This window comes from Notechis scutatus, unplaced genomic scaffold (genome assembly GCF_049901735.1).
Source record: "Notechis scutatus isolate UNSWTSFEM ecotype Mainland unplaced genomic scaffold, rNotScu1.2 NSCUSCF30, whole genome shotgun sequence".
NCBI lineage: Eukaryota > Metazoa > Chordata > Lepidosauria > Squamata > Elapidae > Notechis > Notechis scutatus.
In genome coordinates this window covers 70632-93687 of record NW_028263153.1, presented here as the reverse complement: position 1 = coordinate 93687, position 23056 = coordinate 70632, and the positions used below count along the sequence as shown (strand labels likewise).

The window sequence follows — 23056 nt, the reverse complement described above, 5'->3', positions numbered from 1 at the left end:
TCTTCTCTGAACCTTTTCTAAAGTCTCAACATCTATTTTGTAGTATGGTGACCAAAACTGGATGCAGTATTCCAGGTGTGTAGGTTTTATAAAGTGGTACTAATGTAATCTTGATTCTATGCCTCTGTTTATACAACCAAGGATTGTATTAGGGTTTTTGTTTTTTTTTGGCTGCTGCTGCACACGGCTGGCTCATATTCAAGTGATCATCCACTAGAGCTCCAATGTCCAGGAATAGGGTATGTCCAGTCTAGAGAAAAGAGAGACTAAGGGGTGGCGTGATAGCAGTATTCCAGTATTTGAGGGGCTGCCACAAAGAAGAGGGGATCAATTTATTTTCCAAAGCACCAGAAAGCAAGATAAGAAACAATGGATGGAAACTAAGCAAGGAAGGAAATAACCTAGAACTAAGAAGAAATTTTCTAACAGTGAGAACAATTAAATAGTGCAGGGGTAGGGAAACTTGGCTCTTTTATCACTTATGGACTTCAACTCCCAGAACATATAAAGAATATGTCCTACATTTGTATATTAAACAGTCCCATTCAAGTCAAAAAACGATTTCCCCCACAACTGAAAAACCAGTAGGCCAGGGATGGGGAAACTTTTATGGCTCACTCAGGAATTCTGGGAGTTGAAGTTCATAAGTGATAAAAGAGCCAAGTTTCCCTACCCCTGAACTAGTGGAACAGCTTGCCATCAGAAGTTATGGGTGCTTCATCACTGGGAGCTTTCAAGAAAAGATTAGACAGCCGTTTGTCTGAAATGGTACAGGATTTCCTGCTTGAACAGGGGGGTTGGACTAGAAGACCTCCAAGGTCCCTTCCAGCTCTATTCTGATTGATGTTGATATAAATACATTGGACAAACAATCATATATAGATTATTCATAGACTTTTAAAAAAAACAAAACAAAATGATGACTATCAGAAAGCATAAATTTGTCAAGTGGAAGGTTTCCAGGCTAATTTCCTCCCAGATGAACCAAGCCGGAATCACTACGATCTGAGCAAGTTCCACTTTAATTGTAAAGCTTTACTAAAAGAATCTTCAAGTCTGAAAGTACAAATCTCCCACCAACATTTTTATAGTCTGAAAAGATAGTGAGGATCCTTTCTGGATTTCTTTCTCTGACTGTTATGCAGCTGCAAACTCCCCTCACTCCAAAACCTTCTGTTGGCATGTCATTTGGAGAAGACATTTCACAGAAACTGAATCAGGTTTAGGGACGGGCAATGAAGCCAAGGAAATTATTTCAGGAGCTGCTATTAGCCTTGAAGAAAGACTATCAAGGAGAAGAGCCAGGTTAGACTACCGGAGCCAAAACACAGGAGGTGTCAGGATTCCAGTGACTGCCCTAATTAAATCATGAGCTTCAAGCCAAGCTTCAAAAGAAATCAAAAGATTTATTAGTAGCAACATGTCCAACATTAACCCAAATGAAGCCAACTCTGACACACATAATTTATGGTCACCTGTGACCCTGTTTTACCCCTCCCCCCTGGGTGTCATCAATGAAATTTTCCAACAAAGCACATTCACTGGCTGGGTGTCATCAATCACATTCTCCAATGAATGGTTTTCATGGCAGAAGGTCCGGTGCCTAAGCTACAATCTTTTTAAGATAAGCATGGAATGTAATTTTTATTTGCCAATCTGCTCCTTCAGGTTTTCCCGCCTCCTGCTTATAGCAACTCAGAAACAAGCATAGAACTGTTTTACAAGTTGACAGAAGGAGCCTGGAAGGACCTTTTCCAACCATCACAATATCTTGGTTGGAAAAGAAAAGATACAGCACTCTCCCAACAATTGAAAGGTTACACAGAAGGTTACAAAGGTTACACAGGTGGTTAAGACCAGCTCATTGTTATTGCAGATAATCAAACATTGAAAAACGAGCTCAGTCACAAGAGAGGAGATTCTGGCTAAATGAAGGAAATACACCCTAAAGGAAAAGGAATGTTAGAACTGAACCAGTGAATCATAGAAGTTCACACTCTCCTTTCCTGATTGTCTTAATGCAATGATCTGTTGTGACCCACCAGCGGCCAACAGAGCTGGCAGCAGATTTGGACAGTGAGGACGTTGGGGAGGAACATGGGCCAGTCCTGGAGTTTGGGAAAGGCTCTGGTGAGTGGTCTGCGTCAGTGGCAGAGATGGGGGCAGGGCCATCTGACAGTTATCAGCTGCCTTTGGAGTCGGACATTAGTGGGGCAGAAGAACAGCTGGAGCCTGTTTCTAGTGTGCACATGTGTAGAGCTGCCAGGAGAAGGGAACAGCTAAAGAACAAGGGTCGATTCGAGAGTAAAGCCACAGGTGGATGGTGAATGGACCCTCCCATAGGGAATAAAGATGAGTGAAAGGGGAGTGGTATTTGCAGGAGACATTAGTTCAATTCATCTGTTCCTGACTTATTGCCAAGTAATGTCTGCTACAGAGTGGCATTTGGAAGATATTGGCCTGGCAGTTCTTCAAGCCTGATAAAGGTCTGTAATTGTGAAATATAGAAGAATTTAAACTCAGTAAAAGGGATTTTATTTGGGAAGCCTAGGTCAGAACAAGATCATGGAGTCATCTGTCAGAGAATTTTTAACTGGGATCCTTGCAAAGAGGAGGGTTTGGGCTACATGGTCTCAAAGTCACCTTCAAATTTGTGATGCGTCGCCTTGTGGTGAATTGGGTGGCAAACAAACAAATTTAATAAAATAAATAAATAAAAATGTAAAATCCTATGATATTGTAACAAAATCATACATTCAGGACATATCAATTTTAAACTTAGCAGTGCATAATCTCAAAATTTATTTCTCATAATGTGCACATTTTGGGACATTTCTCTCCCTAGCAATTAGATTGGCCAAACCTGTTGGCTTTTTGTAGCAGAAATCTGTTGAGATGGTTCCCCTTTGGATTCCTTCTCAAAAGCTTCTGTAAGTTTGTTAGCTCCCCATACCTGCCATGGCTGCAGCCTTGGAGCCCCCATTCTCTCTTTACCCTCCTTCCTTCTCCTCCAGGATTTGGAAGAATATGCAGCATTCAAGGCATGGGCCAGAGTCATAACAACACTGTAAACATGATGGTCATTTTGAATCAAGAGCCTGCTGTTTTTGGTATTGATATTCAGTGGCGCTTTCTGGATGCATCGTGCCCGGCCTTTTATGGAAAAGATTTGTTTTGAAAAAGAACAGTTAAAAGTCTTATCTTTGAAATCTGTATTAACATAGAAAAAGGGTTTAAAGGCATCATGTTTTTGCCCTTCTTTTGTCTGGATGACAAAGAACCAAACACTATGGATGTATTGTAACCACCTCATATTAGGCATTCTTTCTATTTCCCACAAGGCTGTGGTGATCCAGACTTTGCCTTCAATGGGTTCTGGTAAGTCTTGAAGTTTGAGATGTAGAGTGATCATTCCTTGCATGAACCAACCAATTTCTATAAAATAGACAAAGGCATTGACCTGTCTCAACTTAGAAAGGTCACCAGTTAAGGATTCTGTATTTTCACTCATCGAGAACCTTTGTGACACAACAACACAAATTCCATTCCTGACAAGCATAGGAATCAAAGACCTCAGGACATTCTCTGCATTGTCTGTGTCTGAGGCAATGAGACCGATCAAAGTCCATCTGAAATGGAGGAGCAGTTGGACAATCACTGGGAAGTGGATTCCTTCTTTGGGGGCCATCCGGTAGAAAAATGGGAATTGAGTTTTATCACTCAGAGCCTCTGAAACAATTTTATAAGTGATCTGAAAAAGGAAAAGGAAAGATTAGGTATTTTATTATGGGTCAAATCAAGACCATAACATAACATTAGCCTGAATAAATCCATTTGGCATTCCTGAGCTAGAAAAGTAGATAATCTGTTGGGTAATACACTTCTAATAATGTTTGCATCCTTATTAATGAATTTTATTGTTCTATATGATTCCGTAAGAGATTTTCTCAGATTTAAGTAGGACGATCAATCAGGAAACTTTCCTTAAATCCGGGATTCCATTTGCAAAGATAATATGACTTATTGGAGGTCATGGAGATCATGGACAGAATACTAGTTTCTCATCACTGCTGCCCCTTTCTTTTGTAGAGAGACCTTTTGGCTGGATGTTGCATCTCTCCTCACATTTGCACATTCACAAATGTTAAGCAAAAGCAATTGGGACCTCTATTGTGAGAGGATATGTCTGTTTTGATCCTTGTCCATTCCACACTGTGGATCCCATGCCTTAGCCATGCACCTATAGGGACCATGACAAAGAAACCAGCCCTTGAATGTCTTGGAGAAGATGACATTGGATCTATCAGCCACTCATCACCCATGCACTCACTTCACCAGATATAGTAACACAAATCAAACCTGTGGGATTTTGTAGATGTCCACCATAGTGGACATCTGCATGGAGATGTCATCATCAGTCCCATCAAGAATAGCCAGGGGCTTCTCCTTTCTTCCACAGCTGTAGTTGGGAACATTAGCTTCTCCAGTAGAGAGCATGTCCAGCAAGACATCTGAAGTGACAAGTGTGTTCAGATTGTTGTCATAGATGTTGTAGCCAAGAGTGAGATTATGTAACAGCTGAGGAATCTTATTGACCATTAGATTGGCAAAAGTGAAGGGTAGGATTTTCCAATAGTTAATGTCTCCTGAACTGTAAACAAATATGCATATTATTATCACCAACAGTAACACCAAGATAAATTCCTTGTATTCAATCACACTTGGCCAATAAAGAAATCTATCTATCTATCTATCTATCTATCTATCTATCTATCTATCTATCTATCTATCTATCTATCTATCTTCAACAAAAGAACTGACTGAATGCATTCCTCTTTGACTTCACAAGCTAATTCAATTTTAAGTTAATTCAATTTTGATCCAAAATTTTATCTCTTGCACAAATCAGGAAACTGAAAAAGATCTAAACAAACAGACAGGTCCTGGGTGGAAGGGAGGAAAGCAGGAAGGCGGGCAGGCAGGCAGGAAGGCAGGCAGGAAGGAAGGAAGGGAGGAGAACTGAATGACTTACACATCAGATTGAATAAAAGTAGGCTTGTTGAAATGGAGTGACTGAAACAGCGACTCTGTTGCAGTAATGACCCCATTAATAAGATGGCCTCCTGATCTGTAATGGTTCCATGGCTTCGTTCCGTCCTGCTGCTCCAAAGTTAAGGGACATTTGGTTTTTAGCTTTCCAGAGACTGTCTGGGGCACCAGCAGCAGCAGCAGAAGTAAAAGGAGGAAGACCATTTCTCTTAGAGCTGAATTGGCCATGCCCTCTTTTCTAATAAAATAAAAGACAATTGGAAGAGGTTGAAGCATTATTACAAACGGAAATGTCACTTGGTTTCCTGATTCAGAGCCCAACCAAGCTGCACATCAAGGGCAGACAAGAACATTCGAGAGCACAACGCCTTTCTTTCTCAAAACTTGTGCAAAGCACTTGGCCTGACCAGAGGCATTTATCCTTTTCTGATGCTAAAACCTTGCATGTTGCTTCGGTCTGCTGTTTACATTGAAGGCAGTTGCTGGAGAATTAGCAGAAGACCAGAATGGTGGTAATTACAACAAGAAGCAACATGTCTTCTGTGGGATCCTGAATATCTTCTGGGGTTCCCTCTGCAGAAGCATGGCTGGAGAAAAGCTTGTTTTTGAAGAAAAAACATAGTTACATCCCTGGGTTCATACTTCAGCACAGGGGTTCTGATTCTTCCTTTGGGACCAGTCAAAAAAGTAATGTAAAGGATGCTCATTGAAAACCAAAGTAGACTTATGAGGTCCTTCAAAATAATGTTTTCTCCCATTCTTTTCAACATCCATAAAGACCACTGAGGAAGGTCTCCTTGATTTTTGGAGTTTGAGGCTACTCTGTGTGGATAAAACCAAGCTTAACCTCTCTTAACCTCTCTTCTAAGATCAGAGGACATTTCAGACATCATTTGTACTCTGTTCATTACAGAGCTTGGCTGCTCTACAAGGGGCTGCCCTTTAAGACCACTTGGAAACTTCAACTAGTCCAGATTACAGTGAAACAGACAAGTGATAAGTCCTTCATGAATTGCACTGGTTCCTAGGTTGTTTCTGGGTGCAATTCTAGGTGCTTGTCCAGTTCTGCTGGGCCAGCATTCTACCCCTGGATTGTGTTAAGCAATTAAGTGGTAAATTGGTGAACATGAAAATCATGCCGAGGGACCCAGAATCTACTGTATTTTCCCCCAAATAAGACCCTGTCATATATATTTTTTTTGCCACCAAAAAAGGCACCAGGTCTTATTTTCAGGGGATGTCATCCACTGACTAACCTCACTTGCACTCATCGCCCCCGGCCTCCTTTTCACTGTCGGAGGCCTTCAGGAACTTCTTATGTGACCAGCAAAGCTTTCCTGAAGGCCTCTGCAGTGGATAAAGGAGCTCCAGATCGATCTAGGTCTTCTTTGGTTGCCCTGCACAGGAAAACAGAGCTGGAAAGCAAGTTAGTGGGGTGGGAGGGAATGTGTTGTGGTTCGCCGGCAGCAGATGCAGATGGCTGAGGTCTTGGAGAGTGAGGACTCAGATGAAGGCCCTCCGTGTGATGTAGGGATGGGGCCAAGACCATCAGGGAGTGGAATGCTGCCTTTGGAGATTATGGAGGCTGGCAGCAGTGATGAAGAGGACCCCGAGGAACCTGTGCCCTATGCGCTTGCTCATAGGAAAGAACAGCTGCAGCAGCACAGGTGACTCAGGAGTAAGGCTGCAAGGTAATGGCCCCTCCCTTAAGAGATAAAAGCCAGCCTGAGAGACTGGTATTCTATGCAGGAAGAAAAGAAGTTCTTGCACTTCAAGCCTTGTGGAAGTTCGGACAATCTTGGTTTTGTGTTTGAAACTTTTTGTTTGGAATATTTCTTGGCAACTTAATCTAGTGCTTTTGGCAGCCTTGCACAACCTTGTCAAGGCTCGTTCTTATCAGAGACAATTAGTTTTAATAGCCTTTTAACCATGAATTAACAGAATTCACAGAGAAGCATTAAAAGGTTTTGCTTTTATCTCTGTTGGTGTTTGTTTACTTGGAACAAGGTTTGGGTCAGAACAGAATGGGGATTTTGCAGAACCTTCCCCCAGGAGTGGGGAGGGAATGGAGATTTTACAGGATTCTTCCTCTGCCACACCCACCAAGTCATGCCATGCCCACCATGCCACACCACGCCCATCAAGCCATGCCACACCCACCAACCAATGCCACACCAAGCCACGCCACACCCACCAAGCCACACCCTAACCACCAAGCCACATCCACAGAACCGGTAGTAAAAAGAATGAATACCACCACTGCCCAGGATGCATCTTCCTCAGAACCACAGAGGGTCCCTCCAGGGAGACCCCTATTGCCTTTTTCTCCCAAGCAATGCCAGGTCCACGTTTGAAGATGTAGGCCTTACATGGCTTCTCCCTGACAGAAGCCTTTCCTGGAAACGCACCATTGGAAGAAAATTTGGGGCTCATTTTTCCCACCAGGAGAATGCACAAGAAATGTCTATGGAGATTGTCAGTCATCCAGGTCATGAACCCACAGAACCAAAAGGTGCTTTTTTTCAAGAGGCAATAAGACCTTATGGTTTTTCTTTGAAGATGTTTAACTTCTCATCCAAGAAGCTTCTTCAGCTCTGACAGACTTGTTCATCTTCCTCTGCCTTCTTCACAAACTAAATACTAAACCTCTGCCCTCAAATCTCTATCATTTTAAATAACAATTTGCTAAATTTACTGCATGCCTGGAAAGAAGATGACAACATCTGTAAAGTTACTGTAAAGCTGTAAAATCTGTAAAGTTACTCCAGAGCAGGGCTGTCAAACTCCTGGCCCATGGGACAGCAGTTCCATAGGTTTGTTGATCTTCTGGGTCTCTATTGTTTTATATATGTATGTATGTATGTATGTATGTATGTATGTATGTATGTATGTATGTATGTATGTATATATATATTGTATTCAGCTTTGTTTGGGTATTTTCCCACGTCATTGTAGTTGTGCTTTTAAAGTTGTAGCAACGTTTCAGCAGAATCTCATCTGCCATCATCAGGCTTCTGTATTGGCCAATACAGAATGAGATTCTGCTGAAACATTGCTACAACTTTAAAAGCACAACTACAATGACGTGGGAAAATATCTGAACAAAGCTGAATACCATACATGTAAGTACCCGCGAAAACTTAAGAAAACATATATTATATATATATATGGATCTTTGGTTATTCGGGTTTTTTCCCGCGTAAGATTGGAAGTATCTAGGCAACATTTCAATTGACTTTAAAAATACCAGAACTATCGCCAAAACTGAACACTTCAACAGCAGAATAATCAGAGAAGCCATAGAGATAGAAAAATGCCCACACAGCATGAATAAACAAGATGACACCTCCCGCCTACCAGCCATTTGGAAACCCGCCCTCATGAACAGACGAGTACCTAACATGAAGAATGACACCAGACCCACACCCATGAGGGCCACACAGGATGCCACCACCACACTTCCACGTAGAAAGCAGACTCACACCCACACAGAAGATGAGACACGACCACGGACCAGAAGCCGCACTGCAGCTGCATCACTACCCACTTCAAACCCCTCTGAGCCATATATGAAGCAAACTGACACCCACCATGAAGATGCAGTACGACCACGAACTCGAAGCCAAACAGCAGGATCACAGTTCACCAGCTCAAATCCCCCAGCAACTAAGACTAACCTGAGCACAACCAAGCCCCCACCTGAACAGAACACACCTCCAACCAATCAGAACACAGCCAAACCCCCCAACCAATGAGAACACACCCCCACCCAATCAGAACATAGCCAAGCCCCCACCCAATCAAGTCACACCCCACTAGCAGTTAAAAGGAAGAAGCAGCTGCAAGCTCACATCACTCTGAGAAGCACAGAGCTGAAGACAGAAGCCTGAAGATGATGAATGAGACTTCATCGAAACGTTGCCTAGATACTTCCAATCTTACGTGGGAGAAAACCCGAATAACCAAAGATCACATACAAATACCCGAGACCTCAGAAAATATATATATATATATATATATATATATATATATATATATATATATATATATATATATATATATATATATATATATATATGATCTTTGGTTATTCGGGTTTTCTCCCGCGTAAGATTCAAAGTATCTAGGCAACGCGGCGAGGTCCCACTCGCCATCTTCAGGCTGGTGCTTTCGGCTTAGTGCCAGTGCAAGCAGTGTGTGACCGGAGCTGCCATCTCTCATATATACAAGTGGTGGGGGATGGTGTGCTGGGATGGTTGGCTGTGCTGCAGCCTCTTGATTGGTTGATGGAGTTGATGTTGGTATAATGGGCTGTGTAATGGCCTTTTGTTGTAGAGATATCCTGGATCTTGTGCTGTCATCTCCTGGGTCGTTAGCCTCTTGTGTTTTAACGGCTTGGGTAATGGGTTGTGTGATGGGCTTGTGAGTTCTTTTGTTGTGGTATCCTGGGTCTTGCGTTGTAATCTCCTGGGTCGTTTGTGTTTTGATCTCTTTTCGATTAGCCTCCTGTGTAGTAACAGCTTGGGTAATGGGTTGTGTAATGACCTTGTGAGATTTATTGCTGTGGTATCCTTGGTCTTGTGCTGTGATATCCTGGGTCATTTGCTGTGTTGTATATATGTATATATATGTATATATATATATATGTATATATATATTTGTTTTCTGAGGTTATATATATATATATATATATATATATATATATATATATATATATATATATATATATATATATACACACACACACACACACACACACATACATACACACACACACACAATATCTATCTCTCTATCTATCCATCCATCCATCCATCCATCTATCTAGATTAAAAAGTTAAAATCTAAAAGCAGACAGGCCTTGATCCTTAGTAACCTGTTAGCATGTTCAAGAATATTTATGAAAGCAAAAGTAATCAAGAATGCTTGTTCAAGTTAAACCCCAGACATAAGGCAAGGCAATGGCTGGGAAAAAGAGCAACGGGGACAAAACCTGAGATGTTCCTTCCTTTGTAAAACAGTATCACAAACAAGACTGATCTTTTCTTTTGTGAACTTTGCCATGCTCGATAGTCATGGTCCCTAAATCCAAAAGCAGATCCTATAAAAAGTTTTCAATCTTGTGTACAAACATACTGCATTGGACAACACATAGATGGCATGTGGCAAATCTAGGTGAATTCAAACAATACCCCTTAACTTGGATTAAGAAAAGACCTACATTGAATAATGCACCATGCCAAAATATATAAACTAGATGTTAGCTTAGTGTAATGACCTGCTTCACACATTTGCACAGGACAAAGTTCTTAGCTACTGGAATGTATGGAATGGGGTAAACATGTCTTAAAATCTCAGTCAATATTTTCAAGGGTGCTATGGCCAACCCAAAATGAGTCCCCTGTTCCTTAGAGGTTTCTTTGAGCAGGCGAAAGAGAAAGAAGCCACTTTTTAATCTGGTTCCCTCTGAAGCCCAGCAGCTTTGTACCACCCTGTGGGCGGTGCCATGCTGAGATGTGCCCAGTTTGCTAAAACTACTGCAGAAATGCCTGAAAAACCTGGATTAACTAAACATGAGCTGTGAACTTTGTCCATTATTTCAGTGGATGAGTCCACACAGCTAAAAAAAAAAAAAGGGTTTCTAGCAGTGGTAGGATTCAACTACTTCAGGATAACCAGTTGTTAAATTTCTGAGCAGTTTGGTGAACTGGCTGTTGGAAGAAATCATTAGGGCAGATTGTTAAATTATTTAAATCCCACTACTGGTTTCTACCCAATCCATGGTAAGGAAAGAACATGATTCTATGAGGGTCTGTGGAATTTGACTCACTTGGCTCAATTTGGCGGAGCACACAGCTGTTGACTACCTGGTGGGACACTCACAAAACACATTTTCAGGGACTCTGAAATTTATCCAATTTAATAAACAAGCCTTAAATTATCAAAGCCTATTAATTCAACTTGAAGTTATATTTTTGAAAACATAATAAATTTGTAAAAGTTATTTTTCTCCTTTATTTTGAAATCAAATGTTCTTTGGTATTCAGATCTGGCCTAAAAATAATGATGTAGCATTTGGGGATGAAGATGCAGCCCAGCAAGCCAGCACTGGAGGCCAAGATGGAGAAGACCTGCACAGCCACTGTGTACTTCCCTTTGGTGCTCAGGTAGGCTGGCACAAAAGATATCCAGACACTACAGAAGACCAGCATGCTGAAGGAGATCAGCTTGGCTTCATTGAAGGCCTCAGGGAGATTCCTGGCAAGGAAAGCCACAGTGAAGCAGATGGCAGACAGGAAGCCCATGTACCCAAGGGCAACATAAAACATGGCAACAGAGCCTTCATTGCATTGTAGGATGATCTCTCTAGGTTGGGAGTGCATGTCAGAGTCAGGGAATGGGGGAAAGTGCCCAACCAGATGCTGCAGATCATAATTTGGAGGCCAGAACAAGAAAGGACAATGGAGTTGGCCAAGCTCTTCCCCAGCCACCTCTGCACTTTATTCCCTGGTTTTGTAGCCAAGAAGGCTAATACCACCATGATTGTTTTGGCCAAAATTGCAGAAATGGCAGTTGAGAAGATAATGCTAAAGGCTGTTTGTCGGAGGAGGCAGGTTACTCTGCTTGGCTGGCCAATGAATAGGAAGGAGGTAAAGATGGAAAGCAGGAGGGAGATCAGGAGAATGTAAGAGAGATCCCGGTTGTTGGCTTTGACAATTGGTGTTTCCAGAAATTTAATGAAGATCCCCAAGCCAAAGCCTGTGGTTAAAGAGAGGAACAAGGCAATGGCGGTCAAGATGATCCCCAGATTTCCCTTATAAGAAAGATAGCTTGTCATCTTGGGAATACAGTGAGCTTGATTGATGTTTGGATGTTGATCTTCTGGACATTGGGTACATTTGTCTGCATCTGAAAAAGAGCAAGAAAAGGATCTCCCTTTAACACGTATTTTAATCAAAAGCATTGTTTGGGTGGAACTGTTGTTGGTGTGAATGATTGTGTGTAGATGTCTAGAACAGCTTAATAGCATTTTTAATGTCACAATTACATCAATATACTTGTTGGGAGAGAAGAGGAGGGAGGAAGAAAGGATTTAAGGAAGGAAGGCAGTTTCAGTATTTTCCACTTCTGAACCTGTTGAAAACTGGAACCTAGCCTTTGTCAATGCTTTGAGGCACCAATGAGATCCAGCCTGCATGAATGAAGTTCATGTGAAGAATCACTTAAGGTAGCTTGTGCCAGCTGAAATGGATAAACAATACCTTTTGCATAGAGAAAGACAGGTGGAGTTCCCCTTGAAGATGAGTTAGATAGGGAATGAGGACATCAAAATGCATTCCTCTGTTTTGTTATGAGCAGAAAAACCTTTCCTAGGGTCAAGAGGAAGTCTGTCTCCATCCCAACTCATTATTCCTCTCCTCATCATGGGCAGAACTCAGACAATGACTTTTAAAAAGAGCCTCCAGCAGAATGTCAGCCTCAGGAGACACAAACCCAGGAGTCACCTGAGGCTTACCAAAAAATGGCACCATCTGAACAGATAGCACAGTCAAAGGATTATTACATCAGGCTGCCCAGTCCCTCTACCACATCAATTAGAATGAAGAGCATAGCAAAGGCACTCTAGGAGATTCCTTTAGCAAAGAAATAAATCCTTTGATTAAAGACTGCCCATAGACATGGACACTTGCAAGATTCTGATCAATCCTCCTACAAAGGACTGATCAAAGTTCTATCATATTTTGGAATCTGGGAACTCTCACTCTTCAGAGCAATGAAGTAAATATGGAAATATAGAACAACTCAAACTCAATATATGCTCAAACTCAATATATGGCCTACAAATACAAGAACCCTTTTCAAACAGTGACCACAGTATGATCGACTTTTGTCTCAATTTATACCCTCACAAAGAAGATCATAATGATGGATCCCAAAATACAACTTCAAAAAGCCAACTATGATCTCATAGATGCTGATCTATCATCTCTTGATTGGCACATTCTGTTCTCTAGCTGTAATACTACAGAAGACCATTCTAACGTATTCTTGTTTGAACTTGAAAGAGTCATTAAACTATATGTACCATTAATAACCCCCAAAAACAAAAACAAAAACAAATTACCCATAACAATAAGGAAACTTCAATAAAAAAACAAGATCGCTATGGCGTAAAAACAAAACTAGCTACGTAGCAAACTTTAAACACCAATACAACATCCTATGCCAACAGATAAAGGCAGAATGCACAAATTATCACTGCAAGCAAGAGGAAAACCTCCTATGTACAAAATCCCCTCGCTTCTACAATTTTGTTAACACCAAACTTAAAGGATCAAGAACCACCCCTAAAAGGACCAAATGGGAAATACTGCAACGATGAAGCTGTTAAGGTCAATCTCTTCAACACATTCTTCAGTTCAGTCTTTGTAAACAGCAATGGTTCATGCCCCACATTTCCTAGTCGTACCACAACTAACTATAATGACCTGCTACATATTGACTCTACAAAAGATAACATAGAAAAGACACTAGAAACCTAAAACCATCCCTATCTATTGGCCCCAATGGATTAAGTGCATACTTCTTAACAGAGATCTCCTCTGCCATAGTGGAACCCCTAAGCATTATATATGATATCTTTCAGAACCAGCTCCTTACCAAACCTATGGTCCTTTGCTATGGTCACCCCTATCTTCAAAAAGGCGATTCCAGCCTGGTTGAAAACTACAGACCAATCTCACTGTGTTGTATCACGTGTAAAGTCATGGAATCAATCATTAACCAATTCATCACTCTCCACTTAGAGTCAAACAACCTACTCTCCAAAAAACAATTTGGCTTCAGGAAAAAATTGTCCTGCAATCAGAACTCCTACACTGCAAAAACATATGGACTATTCTACTTGACCAGGGTAAAACTATAAATGCAATTTACATAGACTTCTGCAAAGCCTTTGATTCAGTGGGTACATGACAAACTACTGTTAAAACTAAACTGTTATGGCATTTCTGGATCCCTCCATAAGTGGATTACTGCATTCCTGTCAAACAAGTAACAAATAGTAAAAATAGGGAGCGCTATATGAAACCCTGCTCCAGTTAACAGTGGAGTCCCCCAAGGCAGCGTTCTAGGACCTACACTCTTTATACTCTATATAAATGACCTTTGCAATCACCTTATAAGCAACCGCGTCCTCTTTGTGGATGATGTAAAACTATTCAATACCACTGACAATGCTACTATCCTTCAAAGTGACCTTGATTATGTGTCTGAATGTTTAAACATCTGGCAACTCCAAATTGCAATCAACAAATGCTCTATCCTACACAGGCAGAGAGAGGAAGAGAAATAGCATTCACAAAATTAATTATTGTATTTTCCAAAAGAGGTGAAAAGTAAAAAAAATTGGGGCTCTCCAGTACAAGGTTTAGCTTTGCTAAATTTGAAGCATCCCAACAGTTTGAGCGCATTGAACTGATTTTGCTGCTTTGGGTTTGCCTACTTATCTTCTATGTTTTCCCATTCTGAAATAGTTTGTTTAAATTCCTAATAATCATGGGGATGTTGAATTAATTTTCTGCTTTGGCAAAATCATGACTTAAACCTAACTCCCTTGCAGAAGACTGATAAACACTTAACTGGTATAGTTAAGGATATTGTTTTTTTCTCATTGATTCCTGAACATCTAACTATAGAAGCTGTTTCTTCTCTGGGATAACTGAGATGACTTTTCCTGCTCCAACTCTGCAATCTTCTTGGTTAAAACTATTGAAAGGATATAATAAAATATTTTCCACACCTTGTTCAGCACTTCCATCTTTGCAGTAGCATTCTTGTAGATTATGAAGTTGAAATCTAAGGATCCCTGCCTTTCTAGACTCCCAAATGTCACTTTGCTTACAGACTTTTTGGAGAAAACTGTGGTTATAATGTCCATGTCTGCTACCAGATCTCCATTCCCATCCAAATAGACTCCATCGAGGGAATTATTAGAAAACTGAGAGGTTTGAAGGAAAGAATGAAGCTGGAAAGGAAGAGAAAATGGACAGTGTTACATAGGACAGAGAAAGCTCTAGGGCAGTGGTGGCTAACCTTTTTGGGGTCCTGTGCCAAAAATTGCACATGTGCTCATGTGTGCAAGCTCGCGTGCCAACACCCAGAAGGCAACGCGTGAGCCCCACCACTCTCTGCGCATGTGCGTGCAATCCCCCCTGCCACCCCCCTTGCCTGCACTGCACCTCTCAACTGATTTTCTGCCCATTTGAGGCCTTTTTGGCCTCCCAGAGGCTCGAGGAAGCCTCTGCAGCCTTTGCAGGCTGAAAAATGGGCCATTTCCTCACTTCCGGTATTTCTGAAATACAGGAAGTGACAAAATGGGCCTATTTTTGGCCTCCAAAGGCTGCAGAAGCTTCCCTCAAGCCTGGGAGGCCCAAAAGGCCTCAAATGGGCCAAAAATCAGTTGGGAGGTACAACATGCAGAGTGAGGAAAGTTTGCCTGCGGCTTGTGTGCCCGCATAAATGGCTCTGCATGCCACCTGTGGCACATGTGCCATAGGTTTGCCATCATGGCTCTAGGGCAAGACTCCATAGAGGTTCTGTCCTGTGGAATATACCATAAATATCTTATTAGAAGGACCAAGAATGGCTTTGTAAACAACCTTGATGCCCTTTATCTCTTCCCATTCATAATTGTCACTGCAGAGTTTAGAAAACCAATGGGTAGAAAACATCCAGGGTGAGCTTAGCTTGACACAATCCGGTAGCTCTCACTAATGAGGTCCAAAGTTAAAACCCTAAAGGAAATGGATGTTATGCTCAAGCCCATGGGAGGAATTCTGCCAATGAATCCAAAGTGAAAACAAATGCTCCACAAAATAACAATGCTGTAAACAACTTATTTGCAGGTCAATGGGCAGATCACTAAGAAAAAAATCTCCACTCACCTTGAGGATTACTATGGTGGGGGGAGGACTTGTACATTGTGCTTGTGAAAGTCTGCATTGGAGATGAAGATGGATCACTTGGCATGGAGAAGAGACCCCCGATCTTCATTGTGAAATATGATCTTTCTTACCAGTTTCACCTCCTTGAAATTTTATAGAACATATATGGAATACTAGCTCAATACCCATGCTTTGCTACAAAATTATGTGGTCACGCTTAGTTTTTGGTGAGGAAAATAAGGGGGGGGGAATTCTGCCTTTGCCTACCAGCATCCATTGGTATTTATCTGGCTAGCGTCCTGTCAGCATGCGAGAGATTTGAGGCCTATTTGGAAACTGAAACAGTATTTGCTGTGTGAGCAAGAAAGAGACAGCAAGGAGCCTAGGCGTGGCTTAGCTCAACTGTTCTGTACTAAAGCTGCTTGGTGCTGGGAAATTGAAACTCCTCTGCTTGTGTTTTGCATTTGGAACAGATTTCTTTTCAGGTGGGGAGGGGGAGTAGAACTCCTTAGCATCAGAGCGTGTTAATAATAATATAAGAAATACTAATGCTCTGATGGTCATTTCGAAAAATCCTTTCTTAGTGAGCACCTAGAAGCCAAGAGAAACATACGTGCCAAATTACAAGTTTGTACTGTAGGCTTTATGGTTCTTGAGATTTTGTGATGATGCATGAGTGGTATTTTGCTTTTATATATATAGATTTTAAGAACGTTCATCACTCTTGTTAGGTATAACATTGATACCAAATATGGTTTGGGTGAATAAATATATAAAACTTAGATATCATGGTTTAAGTGCTTATCACTTTAAGCACAATGTTGCAGGCAATTAGCCCATTAAGGGTGCGGTTAGAAGTTACAATATAAGGAAGCATTAGAAGCTGGAAAGCTTACTGCGACTAACTGTGACTTACTGCGACTAACTGTGTCTTACTGCGACTAACTGTGTGTTACTGTGACTGTGCCTGTGACTGAGATGTTCCTGTCTGCTACTGTTTGCTGATTTACTGCGTAATTCTACTGTTCTACTGTTTGAACTTCTTGCTGAATATCCAGCGTTTGTTCCTCTGGAGAGAGGCACCGGAGGAGGAGAAGATATCTTTATCGGCTGATAAAGATATTGCAAGGACTCTTAACTTGGACTATACTAGTGAGTCTTACTGGATGGAAATACTGTGAATGACTTAATGGACTGAATGACAATGCTTTAAACTCTAAATGGATTAAAAACTATTTAAACTACAAACAGTGTTTGTGTTCAGTGTGTGTATACTCTGGGGCCCTTCCACTCTCGTTTGGCTGCCTGGCTTGACTACTGCTGCAATACTCTGCTAGGGGTTAATCCCCAAACACTAACAACTCTTGCTGGTCCTAGACTTTTCCCGGTGCAACTTTTCATCTTCTGACCTGGCCTCAGTATGCTTAGTTTCTTGGCCCAAATATATTTTTCCATATGTTGATGAGACTGTTTGATGTCTCAGATGCTACTGAGAGTTTTGAACAGGGGAAGAGGAATCAAAGGAGTTCTTAGTCAAGGGATGAGACCAGTGGTGGGATTCAAATTATTTTACTACCAGTTCTGAGGGCTTGGCTTGGTGGGCGTTGCAGGGGAAGGATACTGTAAAATCTCCAGTCAGAGGTGGTATTTGCCGGTTCTCCAAACTACTCAAAATTTCCACTACCAGTTCTCCAAAACTGGTCAGAACCTGCTGAATACTACCTCTGGAGGAGACCCATTTTGAATCAAGGCTGTCCTGGATTAGAGGACCTACCCAGGAGGTCAGAAGTGTTAAACTGCCTAATATCCGCAGCACACTTTTTTTCAACTGTGGATGGCAGAGTGGTGCTCTGGCTTATGAAGAAAAAAGTGGTGGAGGCAAAACAATATATTTACCAAGAAGCTATTAAAAAGGAGCATAACAAGAAAATGAGCCTCGGTGGTGCAGTGGTTAGAGTGCAGTATTGCAGGCTACTTCTGCTGACAGTTGGCTGTCTGCAATTTGGCAGTTTAAATCCCACCCGGCTCAAGGCTGACTCAGTCTTCCATCCTTCCAAGGTGGGTAAAATGGTGACCCAGATTGTTGGGGACAATATGCTGACTCTGTAAAACCGCTGAGAGAGGGCCGTAAAGTACTGTGAAGCAGTACATAAGTCTAAGTGCTATTGCTATTGCTAAATAAATGAGCAGGATGAAACAAGTGCAAAAGGAAGAGAAATAGAAAGCTGGGATTCAATTTAATTTTTATATTCAGAATAAATTACTACTATTGTCAGAAGAGTAACCCAGCTTGCAATGGTAAAATTGATTCTCAACTGCAGTGAGTTATCCTGTGATATGATGGGAGGTCAATTAATTTAATAAATAAAAAATAAAATGGGCAGCTGTTGCAATAGGAAAGAAATGGTCAAAATTGGGAGCGTCCTATCAAATTCTGTACCTGTCAACAGTGGTGTCCCCCAAGGCAGTGTTCTAGGGCTAACTCTCTTCCTACTCTACATAAATGACCTCTGTGATCATATTAAGAGCAACTGTGTTCTCTTTGCCGATGATGTAAAGCTATTCAACTCCGCCGACAATACTGCTATCCTTCACAAAGACCTCGACTATGTATCAGAATGGTCAAACAAATGGCAACTTCAAATCTCAACAAACAAATGCTCTGTCTTACATATTGGCAAAAAAATCAGAAAATAAAATACAGGCTGAGTAGTCAAGACCTTGCTGATGATCCAAATTCTGTCAAGGACCTTGGAGTACTCATCTCTAATGATCTAAGTGCTAGAGCCCACTGTAACTACATAGCCAAAAAGGCATTAAAAGGCATTGTTAACCTAATCTTACGTAGCTTTTTCTCTGGTAATATTACACTATAATAACTAGAGCATACAAAACATTTGCTAGACGAATACTCAAATACAGCTTATCAGTCTGGAACCCACATTACGTATCTGATATTAACACAGTTGAGAAAGTCCAGAAATATTTCACAAGAAGAGTTCTCCACTCCTCTACTCATTGAAGAATACCTGATGCCACCAGACTTGAAATTCTAGACTTGAAAACCTAGAACTACGCCGCCTTTGGTCCGATCTAAGTATAGTATATAAAATCATACATTGCAATGTCCTACCTGTCAATGAGTACTTCAGCTTCAACCATAACAATACAAGAGCACACAATAGATACAAACTCAAGGTTAACCGCACCAAACTTGATTGCAGGAAATACGACTTCAGCAACAGAGTGGTCAATGTCTGGAACACTCTACCTGATTCTGTGGCTTCGTCTCTAAACCCCCAAAACTTTAACCTTAGCCTGTCTACTGTTGAACTCACCCCTTTCCTAAGAGGTCTGTAGAGGTTGGTGCATTAGCGCACCAACGTGCCTACCATCCCTGTCCCATTGTTTCTTTTATTTTTCTTATATGTATCCATTTCATGTATTCATAAGTATGTTTATTCTTATACCTATTAACTTGTAAGTGATTGACAAATCAAATTAATTAAATAAATAAATAAAATGTGTCAAATGCTGCACTAACATCTATAAAGGCAGAAACAGGGATTTTTTTGCTCTATAATTTCTAAGTCCTTTTTATATTATATATAAAATAAATCTGATATCATGCATGGAATATCAGGTTCCCATCACTACTGCCCCATAGTTTTGTAGAGAAGACCTTTTGATGGAACAGAAAGCTTTTCTTCACCATCACAAGTGCACAGTAGAAGCCCCCAAAGCAATGACAATGGTGCGATGAGAGGGTATGTGTATTTGCATCCTTGTTTCCTCCATACTGAGTATCTCAATCTCCAGCCTTGACACCTCCAATGGCCATGGTGAGAAGCAGCTCTTGAATTCCATAGAAAAGACAGCTGCATCTCTTGCTCACACACCACTACCACCCATACTCACATTACCACACACATACAAACCTGTGAGACTTTGTAAGGACCTCCTAATGTTGACATCTGGGAGGAGATGTCCCTTTTAGCTGCATCCAGAAGAGCCAAAAGGTTGTCTTTCCTTCCACAGCTGTAGTTGGGAACATTGGCTTCTCCAGTGGACAGCATGTCCAGCAAGGCATCTGAAGTGTCAAATGTGTTAAAATATTTGTCATGGATATTGTAGCCCAATGTGAGATTGTGGAGGAGTTGGTGATTCCTGTTGACCACTTCAAAGTTGAAAATGAAGCCTGGAATTTTTGATGCATCATAAGATAAAGTACTGTAAAAAAAGTGTTTGTGTTATTACCACCACCACCAATAGAAACACCACAATAAGTTTTTTTTTCAATATAATCTGCTCTGTTTCCATAGGCCTACTGAGTCGATACTGGTCCAAAATCAGGCACTAAAATTAGTCACCACCATCATTTACTATTTGTGAGTGTCGAGAAAATGGGATGGAGATAGTCCTCCACCAGGGTTAAGAATCACAAATAAACCATTAAATTACAGCAGTACTAATTTTCATCATCACTCCAGTAAGCAGGAGCCAACTTCATTCAATCACTAAAGTAGAACCATCACAAAAAGAGGAGGCTTTTTCATAAGTGATCCAGAAAAGCAACTCTAAAACCAAACAAGTAATTCTCTATTATTATAAAGATCAGGAATTGATTACAAATGAACAATTTAAAATATATGAAAATGTGTTATGCCAGGCTAACCACAACCATTTCAATCATATCTTAAACCAAACCAAGTATTCAACTGACCAATAGGATTGGATGGAGAGAGGGAAATAATCTGAACTTCTTTGAATAATTTTCTGTCACATCTTTGGATTTGAGTCTCTTCCACATAATAAGACATGGAAATTAAACCAATTCAAGAAATTAGATCAATTCTGTAACATAAGAGCAAGGGAAATAAAAAATGGAGACAGAATTGCAAACAGAGGGAATGGATGACTTACGATTGAGACTGATGATATGGAGCCATGTTGAAAGGCAACATTATATCTGATAATTTTGTTGCAGTGACAACTATACTAATGAGATGGTCTCCTGGCCTGTAGTAGCTCCACATTTTTTTTTCACCTTGGTTCTTGAAATACAGGAGGCACTTCATTCTAAGCTTCCCAGCGACTGGCTGGGGCACTAGCAGCAGCAGCAGAAGCAGGAGGTCCATTATTGAAGGAGCTGAATCAATTTCTTTCCTAAATAAAAACAAAAAGAGCTAGACAAATTCAAAGCACTCCCACAAGATAGACATGCAGTGGCTTTCTTGATTCAAAAAGAGAGAAACCAAGATTCATCTGTAAAGGGGAAAGTACATTGAAGAGCCTGTCCCAGAACTTTTGTCCACAGAGGCGTTTATCCTTTTCTGATAAAAGATCCCTTCCTTGTTCTTTCAGTCTGATGTTTACATCAAAGGCCATCACTGGAAAAGTAGAGGAAGTTGTTGCAAACACCGAGACGGTGATAATGACAGTAAGAAGCAATTTGTCTTCTGGGGTTTCTAGACTTCTTCTAGGGCTCCATTGAGAATTACATATGGGGTATGGTTAGTCAGCATTGCAAATCTATCTGGTGGTTGAGGAGTCTAACCCATATTTTTCTCTCTTGTCAAGAAATAAGCTATCGTCACTCTCCCCCAAAGTTCCTATAACTTCTACTTCCTCAACCATTTCATCCCAATTGGTAAGGATTAATTCCAGTATAGCTGTCCCTCTGGTTCCCTTGTCTACCTGTTGAATGATAAAGTTGATCTCACACTCCCTGCAGAGTTTGTTTCCCAGTTGATGTCAGGTTAGTTAATGCGCCCCATTACTACAGTGGTTTGTTTCCTGCACACCTCAGTTAACTTATTAGCAAAGAGTTCTTCTATTTCCTCCAGCTGGTTGGGTGCCCTGTAGTACATACCAATAGCAAAGTCATTTCTTTTTCCTGTAATATTTACCCAAATACTTTCAAGAAGGTTTTCATCCCTAGTATTGTATATTTCTATGGAGGTGTAATACAGTAATTCCTCACATAGGATGCAACCTCCCCACCTCCAACTCTGTTGTTGAGTCTGTTTCTTTTGAACAAATGATATCCTTCTAATTCTGTGTTCCAATCATGGGTTTTACCCAGTGATCCATTTCAAAATAGTTTACCACCGGTTCGGTGGGCGTGACTTGGTGGGTGCACTTTGCATATGGGCAAACACTTTGTGCACATGCACACACCAAACACACACTTTGCGCAGATGCATCCGACTCACCTCCTGCAATCTTGCACGCTTCCTGTCGCTTCAGCATCTGGCACACGGCAATCTGCTGTGCTGCACAATGCAGCTGCACTCCAAAAGCAGGGAATAAAGGTCAGTATAGAAGCCCGAGCAGGCAGGAGGGCCCAACGGCAGCTCCTCAGAGAGAACCGGTTCGGTCTCCACTGACCTTCAGTGCTACCGGTACGCCAAAACCGGGCTGAACCGGTAGAATACAACCACTGGTTTTATTCCTCCATCAACCTGTGCTGTGTTTCTGGCAGTGAAACATCCTAACCATTTCTACTACAGGCAGAATAGGATGGAAATTCACTAAAGGAGACAGGCAAAGCATGTCAGTGCTCTGGTATTCACCCCCATTTAAATCATGAACCTCCAGCCAGATCTTTCAAAGCTTAAAGAAGATTTATTAGGAGTGAACATGCCAGTGCTACCTGGGTGCAGCCAACTCTGAGACACATCACTCATTTCACCCTTGACCCTGGTCTTCCACCCCCCCCCCCGGATGTATATTCTCCAATGGGACACATCCATAGCCAAGAGTTGCTCTCCAGTTATAATCATGCTCTCCAGTTATAATCTTGCATGCCAGAAACTTTGGTTGCCTAGAAATTATCTATGAAAGCATTTAAGGAATGTACTACTTCCCCCTTCCTTTCTGCTGGCAACTCTTAAAAGACTAGAGAAATATTTTATGAGTTGACAAAGCAGACATGATAAAACCTGTGCAATGCTCAGAGGTTTTGGAATCATGTGTGAGTAGACTGGCAGTAATGCCACTTCCAGAAGGATGACTTACCCAACAATTTCAGTATATGGAATGTTGAAATGCTGTGATTT

At 41.2% G+C, this 23056-nt stretch overlaps 1 protein-coding gene and 1 pseudogene across 2 annotated transcripts in view; both read right to left on the bottom strand.

The window, feature by feature from the left end:
• Positions 1 to 21149, bottom strand: part of LOC148128515 (vomeronasal type-2 receptor 26-like) — a 35044-nt gene extending 13895 nt beyond the window's left edge. The window contains exons 1-3 of one of the 2 annotated variants that reach the window (XM_087948881.1): positions 20919 to 21149; positions 19934 to 20225; positions 2954 to 3751 (exon numbers count right to left, since the gene is read on the bottom strand). In XM_087948881.1, the coding sequence (XP_087805007.1) occupies positions 2954 to 3751; positions 19934 to 20225; positions 20919 to 21133 (1305 nt within the window). In that variant the 5' untranslated portion in view covers positions 21134 to 21149. Of the gene's footprint in view, positions 1 to 2953; positions 3752 to 4359; positions 4652 to 5032; positions 5398 to 19933; positions 20226 to 20918 lie in introns of those variants that run through there. The other variant, XM_087948880.1, reaches the window with a different exon arrangement.
• Positions 11064 to 12115, bottom strand: LOC148128516 (vomeronasal type-2 receptor 26-like; annotated as a pseudogene).
• Positions 21150 to 23056: the final 1907 nt, after the last annotated feature.